Genomic DNA, 10,689 nt, shown 5'->3' on the forward strand with positions numbered 1-10,689 from the left:
ACTAAAACTGTGCATAGGGAATCAGAGATAGAGTGGGGGAAATGCAATGAAGGGGGTGATGCTGTTTTCTTTATTTTTTAGTTTTGGTTCTTTTGTGGGTGTCGTGGCCCGTGGGCATGAGTATAGCTCGATCTGATTGATTAATTTTCTATATTAGGGCCCAACCCATTTGTGATTTCTTTTTTTTTGCTTCTTAACAGGCTGATCTCAGGACTAAAGCCCAAAAGTGTGCCCAGAAAAGCAATCAAGTGGTCTATGAACCATTCGTGGCTGTAGTCTCAACTGGCCTTCAATTCTTTCTTTCATCGGATTAAGAGCGAGAAAAACTCTTATTTATAATTTTTTTTTTCATTTATTTGAATAGAAAAAAAGATGCTACCACAGTCTCGCCGAAGAAATATTAAATTATTAATTAAATAGTTAAATTTATAATTTAAATTTTCAAAAATAATTGGTGATTTAATAGAAAGGATGATGTAGCGGACTATATATATATATATATATATATATATATACCAAAAAGGGCATAAAAAAAATAAAAAATAAAAATCCACCTCACCATAACGATTCGCTAGTCATCATCTTTGGAAAATGTCACAACTTTGATGAATAAAAGTATAGAGCAAGGTGTCACAAAAGAGGGTCCATGCATTTAATTGAAGGTAATTTCTGCACTAGGTTTTATATATTTTTTTTTGAAGTAGGTAATTTCTGCACTAGGTAATTTCTGCACTAGGTTTTATAGAAAGCAATATTGGGATATCATATACATTTTAATAGGGGTCTCACAAGCCTTCTGTGAAAGGTTTGTTTATATATATAAACATATACATAAAACTTCTATTGGTACTGATGCCTCATGGGCTGAGATTCTATGGCAACTTCCTTCTCCTTTTTCCCAAAGAGCACCTCAATCTCTTCCAAAGTCTTCCCCTTGGTCTCTGGCAAGAAGAAATAGAAGAACACCATAGACAACATACCAAGGCCACAAAACATGAAGGCGGCTCCGCCCATTGTCATTGCTTTGTAAATTGAAATGAAACTAAACGAAACCGTTGCATTCATGAGACGATTCACAGCCACCCCAATGCCAACGCCAAGCGCCCTCACCCTGAGGGGGAATATCTCGGAGAGATACACCCACGCGATGGGCCCAATCCCCATAGAAAAGAAGGCAACAAATGTATAGACGGCAATAATGCTGACGATCAGCGCCCACATCAGCTTCTCTTTTGTGTTCTCCACCATGGTGAGGGCAAACCCTAATACTGCTAAGGCTATAACCATACCCGATGTGCCTATCATCAACAGTGGCTTCCTTCCAACTCTGTCAAGAAGAAACGTAGCCACAGATATAAACACCGTCTTCGTTATCCCTACCCCGACAGTTGCAAGCAAGAGCTTTTTCTTGCTGTGGACTCCCGCTGCCTTGAAGATTCTTGGACTGTATAACAGAATCGCCTCAATGCCCGTTGCGTGGTCGAAGAAATGAAGTCCAACTGCTGCGAATAAAATCCATCGGACGGAGGGTGTAGGCCTTAGCAACAGCTCTTTCCAAGCTCCTCCGCCCTGTTCCTCGTTGGAACGCTTTACAAAATCGCCTGTGGCGTTTTCATCGATCCCTGCTGCAGCTTTGATGTCCTTGAACCGCATCTCGGCTTCTTCTTCACTGCTGCATATCTTCAACAACATTTTCTTGGCTTCACCTGTTAGAATATAAGAGATCCATGTTTTAACATAGTTATAGCATTCTCGTCCCGAAGCTTTCTACTTTATTTTAAATTTAATTTTGATCAATAAAGCTCTTCAAATACCAAGTTTCAAAAAGTGAAAGCTATTTAGTTTTTTAATCTTATATATTCATTTTCCTCTCATCTATCTAGAGCAAAAAAATAATTAAAAAAATAAGAAAATAATAATATTTAACTAGAATATAGAAAGATACAGAGAATTTGATATTTGGATCATTTTAAAATTGACTCTTTAAATTTAAAAATATAAATTTTTCTCTTCAAATTTAACTTTTATTTGAAGATTAAGTTCAATATGGCTGCTCTTACAAAGCATAAGTCTTCAATTTAAACCTTATTTTTGTCATTTACTTTTATTTTTAATTAAATATTTCACATGTTAAGCTCTCTTATTATTATTTTTTTATAAAAAAAAAAAAAACCAAAACAAAAGGGCCTTTCATTGCTGCTGGTGGGGTTTTAGGCATTTTCCATAAATTATTAAATTATGTTTTTGTATGAGATTTAAGTTTTTAGAATTATAAGTACCTAAACGGCCTTTCATTGTAAGCCACCGGGGAGACTCAGGCATTTTGAGGATGCCTATAGCCAAGCCAAGCGAAGGGATTGCTGCAACACCAAGCATCATCCTCCATCCAAGTGTCAGACTCAGTTTGGCGAAGAAGAAGTTTGAGACATAGCCAAGTAAGATGCCAAAGCTAATGGCCATGTCCGGAAGGGAGGTCAGGAAACCGCGGGATTTAGGAGGAGAAATCTCCGCAGTGTAAACAGGTGCAATCATAAGTGCAAAGCCGACGCCAATCCCAGCAATGCACCTTCCGGAAAGTAGTACCGGATAGTTCGGGGAATAGCCCATCAGAACCGAGCCGACCAAGAAAACTATGGCGGCCGCAACAATTGTGTAACGACGACCGATATAATCTGAGAGTCTCCCGGCTATAAGTGAACCCACCAGGGCGCATAGGTTTAGGATTGCGGCGAGGACTGACACTTGGATGTCATTGATTTTGAGATCTTCTTCTATGAATATCATAGCACCACTCATAACACCAGTATCTGTATATCAAAGAAGGAGAAAGATTAATTAATATTTTTATCAGAATATATATAATTCAAGTTGTTGCATGTCATGATGGAAAACTTTGGTTTTGATTAAAAGACATCGATCATATATAGTTTTGGTCCGACCACTATAGACAAGCAGTCTGATGAGCACTGAATATTATGGAGAAAGAGAACTCACCATAACCAAATATTATGGAGATCATAGAGATAACTATAGTACAGGAAAGAGCATATTTGTTCATCTTTTCTTCATCACCCTTTTCCCTTGCTCCCGCAGTCATTGCAGCTGGTTAGAGAGGCAATTGAATAAAGATAGAGGGATTGGAATAATATTGAAAAGATTGGTGCCCTTTGTCGAGGTAAATAACAGGGAATATATATGATCAGGGGGAGTGGGAATTTTCAGAGGGAGGTTTGATGGACAATTTCCTAAGGCTCTCCCTCTTTATAGCTAGCTGTCAAGCGGGAAAACTATAGCTGGATTTGGTTGCCTAAATATATATATATATATATATCGATTGATCATCCATTCATCCAGTCTAGATTGAATTGCTTACGTGGATTGGGATTGATTAGGGTTCATATATAGGTTATTCTATCCAGTAAATTTCTTCAAATATTAACTAATTTTGGTTTGTAATCCAATGGATGTGATTTTACCATATTAACAGTTACTATTTTCAAATTATGAATAAATAATATTGAGTTATTAAAAATATCTACTAAATATAATTGTCCTAAAAATCTTAATCCAACTTGGAGGCTCCAAATTATGTGCGTTGACAAGGGACAAAAATTCCAACTGGTCTCCAAGTTATTGGCGACTTTTACTCTTGTTTTGGCAAGCCTGCCTATCTACATACTCATTTCTATTTAAACTTTGAAGATTTTAACAACTTTTGAGATAAATAATAATTTATTATTATTATTATTATTATTATTATTATTATTTCTAATGGTGATTTAACATGATTTTTATTTTTTTCTAATTGATTTAATATGATTGATAGTAAACAAGACCCACTCATGTAGTCTTCTTCGCATCGATTAATATTCTTAGAAAAAAAAAAAAAAAAACCAAGCTTTTATCTAGTCGAGTGGATTGGCTTAAATTGTTAAAATAAAAATTAAATGATTAAATTCAGATATTCTTGTTAGTTTAAGCTTTTAAAACAAATAATTATTTAACATGATCTCTAGTAATTTGTTGTCCAAATTGGGGTAGTATATTATTAGAGAGTCCATATAAGAGCAATTGGTCCAAAAAAAATTTGGGTTGCTCAACTACCTATTTGGATAGATGAGTTCATATAGACTTTCTCAGTTCAAGTTAATGGATATCATTTTAGGCATTAAAAAGACAAAAAGCTGAGGAACTTTTTTCCTCTAAAGGGAGTCTTTTTTGTTTATTTTAAAAAAAAGGTGAGTTGACACTTCCACATTAGCATAATGGGATATTGGTATATAACATTACTATTTCTTCAATTAAGGGGAGATCAAATAGTAAGATAAAAGTCCTCAAGAGCTAGTTCAATCGGCTAAGATCACGTCTAATGAAACAGAGGTCACTAGTTTGAATTTCCCTTCTCCTCTTGTGAGGACATGTCAAAAAATAAAATAAAATAAAATGACTTTTCCTGTACCTAAATTAATCCGCTCCTATATATATTTGATTAGGAACATAAAAAAACTATATAAATGCTTGCATCATTTAATGAATTTCGACCATTTGAAGTACTAGGAATATATATAAGAAGGTTTATTATATAACAACCATTGATCATCAATATTCAGCCCTACACTCTTCCAACTGAAACAAACATAAATAGGGTATATGTAGTTTAACATAGAACATAGTTTCACTAAATGACACAACATATTACACATTGCTTCTTTGCTGAACTTCTATACCTGTATTTCTAGGCCTTGCGTTTTTGCTGAACAACGTCTCCATCTCTTCCAAAGACTTTCCCTTTGTCTCCGGCAAAGAGAAATAAAAGAACACCCATGCCAGCACAGAGATACCAGCAAACATAAAGAAACTCCCACCTATCGTAATTGCTTTGTAAATTGAAATGAAACTCATAGAAACCGTAGCATTCATTACCCTATTCACAGCAACCCCAATACTTGCCCCTTGTGCCCTCAACTTCAGAGGAAATATCTCAGAGCTATACACCCATGTTATCGGTCCAAGCCCTATAGAAAAGAAAGCCACGTATACATAAATAGCAACGATGCTAAGGCTCATTGCCCACAAGAGCTTGATCTCCTTTGATTGCCCTGCCATTGTTAAACTAAACCCTAATACTGTTAGGGCTGCAATCATGCCCCCTGTGCTTATTAGAAGAAGTCGTCTCCTCCCAACTCTGTCGATCCAAAATGTTGCCATAAATATAAATGCAGTCTTTGTAAGCCCTACACCAACCGTGGCAAGCAAGAGCTTGTCCTGGTCAGTGATCCCAGCTTTCTTGAAGATTCTTGGACTGTATAAAACGACTGCCTCTATGCCCGTTGCATGCTCAAAGAAGTGAATACCGATTGCCGCAATCAAAATCCGGCGGACGGCGGGAGAAGGCGTAAGCAAAAGTTCTTTCCAAACCCCTTCACCGCGCGCCTTTCTGGAAAGTTTGACGACATCCTCTTGGCAGTTCTCGTCGATCCCGGCAGCCGATTTTATGTCACGGATACGGGCTTCGGCTTCTTCTTTAGAGTTGGATACAAGCAACAATACTTTCTTGGCGTCTCCCAGACGGCCTTGCATTACTAACCATCTTGGGGACTCGGGCATTTTTAGAATGCCAAAAGCCAAGGCAAGTGAAGGGACTGCAGCAATTCCTAGCATCAATCTCCAGCCAAGTTTCAAAGCCATTTTTCCGAAGAAGTAATTGGATAAATAGCCGAGTAAGATTCCAAGACTGATGCAAAGCTCCGGTAGGGAGGTTAGAAAGCCTCGGGACGATGGAGAGGAGATCTCTGCCGAGTAAACGGGAGCTATCATGAGCGCAAAGCCCACACCAACCCCGGCGGTGCACCTTCCAGTCATTAGGATTGCGTAAGTTGGGGCGTAGCCCATCAAAATTGCACCAAGCAAGAAAATGATGGAGGCTAAGACAATTGTGTAGCGGCGCCCGATGTAGTCTGATGTTCTTCCTGCGACGAGGGAACCTACTAGAGCACATAAGTTCAGGATTCCAGCTAGGACTTCAACTTGAGTGTCGTTTATTTTTAGATCTTCCTTTATGAATATCATGGCTCCACTCATTACACCAGTATCTGCACAAGAAAATGAAAATTATATATATACTTTCACTATCCATATATATAGTTAGGATTTTGATGTAAGTTTCGTTATAAGCTAGATTTGTATAATATATGCTATATAGGAGATCATTTGTAACTCATATATATATTACAAGAATATTGAAATTATGGAGGGATATGATTCATCTAAAAATTTACTGGTTATTTTTACTGTCACGTCAAGTAATGTGCACATGAGAGTGTTAGAGTAGAAGTACTGTGTGTAGCATTTCTCTAATTAAGGAGGTTATTTACCTTCTTTTTTTTTATTTTTTTTTTTAAAATTTCATATTAACTTAAGTTCGACAAAAATTAAGCAATGAGCTCTTAATTAAGATGGATTTAATAATTTACCCTTATGAATTTTAATTAAATAAGATAAATAAAAAATAATAATATATCTCAGTATATATTCTCTAGACTCCAAGCCATAAAGAGTTAATAATCCAGTAATGTTGAACAGCATTGTTTGTGTATGTATTTGTTTACTACTACTATATATATACTTTTTTTACCTCAAAAATGATTACTGTGATCCTGTACAAAAACGAACATAATCCGAACAACCCATATGAATCCAGTAAAAGATCTAGCTAGAGAGAGAGTTTACCGTAACCAAATATAATGGAGACAATAGAGGCAACTATAGCACAGGCACAAGCATACATATTGAACCTCGTCTGCTTTTCTCCGCTACCATCCTCCATCGAATTCGAACCCATTGATACGAAAGGCTGAGGCTCCTCCCGTCTGTGTGTGTCTGCGAGAGTACGATATTCCTTCTGTGTATGACGGTCTGGTTAATTTGTGTCTCTGTCTGAGTATGATCGATCCTTCTGTGGCCAATGCTCTGTCATTATATAGAAGAAGACGATGAGCGACATACGAGAGAGTAAAATAATTAACGCTCCTAATCTTGTACAGTTCTCGTGGTAGCCCACGCGCGGTACGTACGTAGTGTTTGGTATGATATGGAGATATCTTCCCGATTTCATGTCATGGCAATAGTTCATATCTGAGTGAAACAAGCATTAATGAGAAGAAATTGGAGTTAGGTTATCTCTACCTAATCACCAGACTTTAAATCCGTCATTCTCGAAATTTTAACCGTTCTTATCTTCATTGGCTCTTGCAACGTAACTTTGGATAAGAAGGAACAGTAACTACTTACTCGTAGCATTTCCTTTTCTCTATATATAATACAAATCATTATTTCCATTAAAAAAAAAAAGGTTTATTTTAGTATTTTTTTAATTTTATTTTTGAAGTGCTCGACATAAGTGATGCAGCGTGACTTAGTGGGCTGCAGCGAAGAACATCAATAAGCAGCGGATAAATAACTCTAGATCTAGATTCTATCAAAGATCTAAGAATTCTTCTTGACAAAAGCTAGATACTCTCTAGGTTTTGAAGGAAAAGAGGAATAAACTCAACTCTGAGTATTCTCATTAATCAAAATCAATAATAAACAACAACTGTTTTCTCTGGAGGCTATAAGCATATATTTATAGCCTTAAAACCCTAAACATAATAAAATATTACATAAATACCCAAAAAAACCCTAAACCTAATAAAATAACGAAATATTGACTCCTAAAACCCTAATCCTACTAAAACAAGGAAATAAAGACGGCTAAACCTAATTAAAACGCGGAAACAAAACATAAGCAGCTCCGTGTGCGATCGATCGCAAGTGCAAGTGCGATCGATCGCACAACCAGGGACCTATTGTGCAATTGTCTGGAAGTGCGCTCGATCGCAGGTATACGTGCGCTCGATCGCACTTTTAGGGAACCCGCAATCTGCATCATTCTCCCCTTGTTGGAGAGAATTCGCCCTCGAATTCGGCCGGTCCTTTCCACGGTCCTTCGGATGTCCAGTCAACTCATTCCATTCGCCCTTCCTCAAGATCAAAACAAGGCAACATCCCAAAATAAACATGACGCTTCTCATCATCGAAATACCTTGATGGTTGTCATGAAAACCCCATACACCATTTGGCAATACTTCAGATTTGTCGTTCTTCATTCGTTCTTTCTCCCTTCCATGTGCCATGAAGATACTCAAAAATGGGTCAACCATTGTTTCCCTTGTGAACATGTAATTTTCCTCATCCGCATAAAACTCACCATAATCTTCGTTAGGAGAATTTAAAATATCTTCAACACCAAGGAAATCAACATAACTCTCTTCATCATTATAATTAGGCACTTCACCTGAAAAGTCTTCATCAACCTCTTCATAATTGTCGATGTCACCCGTGGGCTCTTCCTCTTCCAATTGATCATGTTCGGGGTAGAGGCCGCCAAACATGAGAGAAAAATCATCTTCTTTGTACTCTTCCTCTTGGTCATCTTCTTCGGGGTAGAGGCCATCAAGCGTAGGAGAAAATCCATCCTCTTCGTACTCGTCCTCTAGGTCGGATGCCAAAGGTCCTTCAATCGGTTCTTCCTCATTGACATCGTCATCATAGGTTGGTGGGGAATCCCAATCCACGAATCCTAGTGAAGGATCTTCAACATCTTCATGTTTGAACTCTTCATCAATGAATTCGGACTCCTCAACCTCTTCATCCACAGATTTTTTTTCCTCCTCCACAGAATATGGATTCGGTTTATGGATTTGTGGTTGGCAAGTAAGGGTCCAATTGCCCTGTCGTGGACTCTTCGCTTCACTCCATGTCTCCCTAAATACCTCTTTTTTGTAGGAATTTTCTGTTTTCTTCGTCACAGTCATAGACCCTTGTCTCCAATTTTGTGACTTTTGACCCATGGTATAACTATGGGGAAAGAAAGCGACCCGCATATATTTCAATAGTTTCTCCCAACTATTGATCTTCAATTTGCCTTCTCGCTTCCTAGTTTTCTTCAGTTGTTGCCACCACGCATCAATTCTTCCCTGGAATGTATGTACCACCAAAGAGACTTGTTGTTCATCGGGCACCCCGTTGAATTCAAAAACCTCTTCAACAGCCAACACCCAATCCAAAAATTCGTCGGGTTCTAGATCCTCGTCGAATTTCGGAATTTTGAGTTCGAATTTACTTACCCGCCGATTGGCATGAGCTTGCGCAAGGTGCTGACGTCCGTGCGTTCGGCGCTCCGCAAACGAGTTTCTAGATCCGTTCCCATGTTGACCACACAAGTTGGATAATTGGGTAGTGAGGTCTTCAATTTGATCCCTCATAGCCCTGAATCGATCCTCCGTGTGTTGCCAAGGTTCAGCGATAGATTTGACTTCCGCCTCCGCGAATCGCGATCTTGGTTGGCGACGACAATTGTTCGGCCCACCACTCATGTGCCTCAAACGAATTGCCGGTTGCTCCTTATGTGCTGTCTCCGTGCGCACGTGCACCTCGTTCATGTCTGCAAAGCGGTTGCTCCTCCCCATTCATGGAAAGTGACTGGGCTCTGATACCAACTGATGCAGCGTGACTTAGTGGGCTGCAGCGAAGAACATCAATAAGCAGCGGATAAATAACTCTAGATCTAGATTCTATCAAAGATCTAAGAATTCTTCTTGACAAAAGCTAGATACTCTCTAGGTTTTGAAGGAAAAGAGGAATAAACTCAACTCTGAGTATTCTCATTAATCAAAATCAATAATAAACAACAACTGTTTTCTCTGGAGGCTATAAGCATATATTTATAGCCTTAAAACCCTAAACATAATAAAATATTACATAAATACCCAAAAAAACCCTAAACCTAATAAAATAACGAAATATTGACTCCTAAAACCCTAATCCTACTAAAACAAGGAAATAAAGACGGCTAAACCTAATTAAAACGCGGAAACAAAACATAAGCAGCTCCGTGTGCGATCGATCGCAAGTGCAAGTGCGATCGATCGCACAACCAGGGACCTATTGTGCAATTGTCTGGAAGTGCGCTCGATCGCAGGTATACGTGCGCTCGATCGCACTTTTAGGGAACCCGCAATCTGCATCAATAAGTCACTTAAAAGGTGTTATATCCGTTAGTGTGATAAATAAATATAAAAATTAACATTATCCAAGAGATAAAGAATGTGAATGCAGCCACTCGATGAGGTAGAACCGTAGAAGTCCCATCCTTTATATTTTGCTCTCCATATAAAAAGTTAAGGTTCCGCCTTTTTTTTTTTATTAATATTTATTTTAAATTTCACCTAGCACGAACAATATTGCACTAAACCTGTAAAGACATTAACCAAGTGGAAGGCCGGTGCGCGAAGTGGTGGATCATATCGTCAGCTAAAAAGCGAATCGCTTACTCCACGTACGAAATGAGGGGCTGACGAAAGATTCAAGCATGACACGTACGTACGGATTCGAAGGTGTTGATTTGGTCAAACAAGCCACCTATTTTTTCTGGTGTAGGACGAGAAAAGGCGAAGATACATGCATGGTAGGTTTCAGTGGAAAAAGGTTTGGTGAATACATGGTCATCACACAACTTTTTTTTTTTTTTTTTTAGGAACGCTGATCTACAACTTGTTGATACGTACGTAAGACACTAAATTTGTCTTTATTTAAGTTTATGATGATACTTGTCAGAAAATTATAAAGGATGACAATCAATCGACTTTC

At 38.1% G+C, this 10,689-nt stretch overlaps 1 protein-coding gene and 1 pseudogene across 1 annotated transcript; both read right to left on the reverse strand.

Moving 5' to 3' along the window:
* Positions 1 to 840: 840 nt before the first annotated feature.
* On the reverse strand, positions 841 to 3,097 carry LOC132186468 (putative polyol transporter 6 pseudogene; annotated as a pseudogene).
* Positions 3,098 to 4,695: 1,598 nt separating this feature from the next.
* On the reverse strand, positions 4,696 to 6,826 carry LOC132186470 (putative polyol transporter 6). The gene is made up of 2 exons (XM_059600449.2): positions 6,730 to 6,826; positions 4,696 to 6,092 (listed from the first exon to the last, which is right to left on the reverse strand). Exons 1-2 carry the CDS (start codon positions 6,824 to 6,826, stop codon positions 4,696 to 4,698), a joined length of 1,494 nt encoding a protein of 497 aa, XP_059456432.2.
* Between the last annotated feature and the right edge of the window lie 3,863 nt (positions 6,827 to 10,689).

This window comes from Corylus avellana, chromosome 6 (assembly GCF_965113065.1).
Source record: "Corylus avellana chromosome 6, dhCorAvel1.hap1.2, whole genome shotgun sequence".
NCBI lineage: Eukaryota > Viridiplantae > Streptophyta > Magnoliopsida > Fagales > Betulaceae > Corylus > Corylus avellana.

Coding starts and splice junctions, on each gene's coding strand:
- LOC132186470 (XM_059600449.2), bottom strand. CDS start 6,826: ATGGAGGATGGTAGCGGAGAAAAGCAGACGAGGTTCAATATGTATGCT. Junction 6,093..6,729: donor CTCCATTATATTTGGTTACG/GTAAACTCTCTC, acceptor TTTCTTGTGCAG/ATACTGGTGTAATGAGTGGA.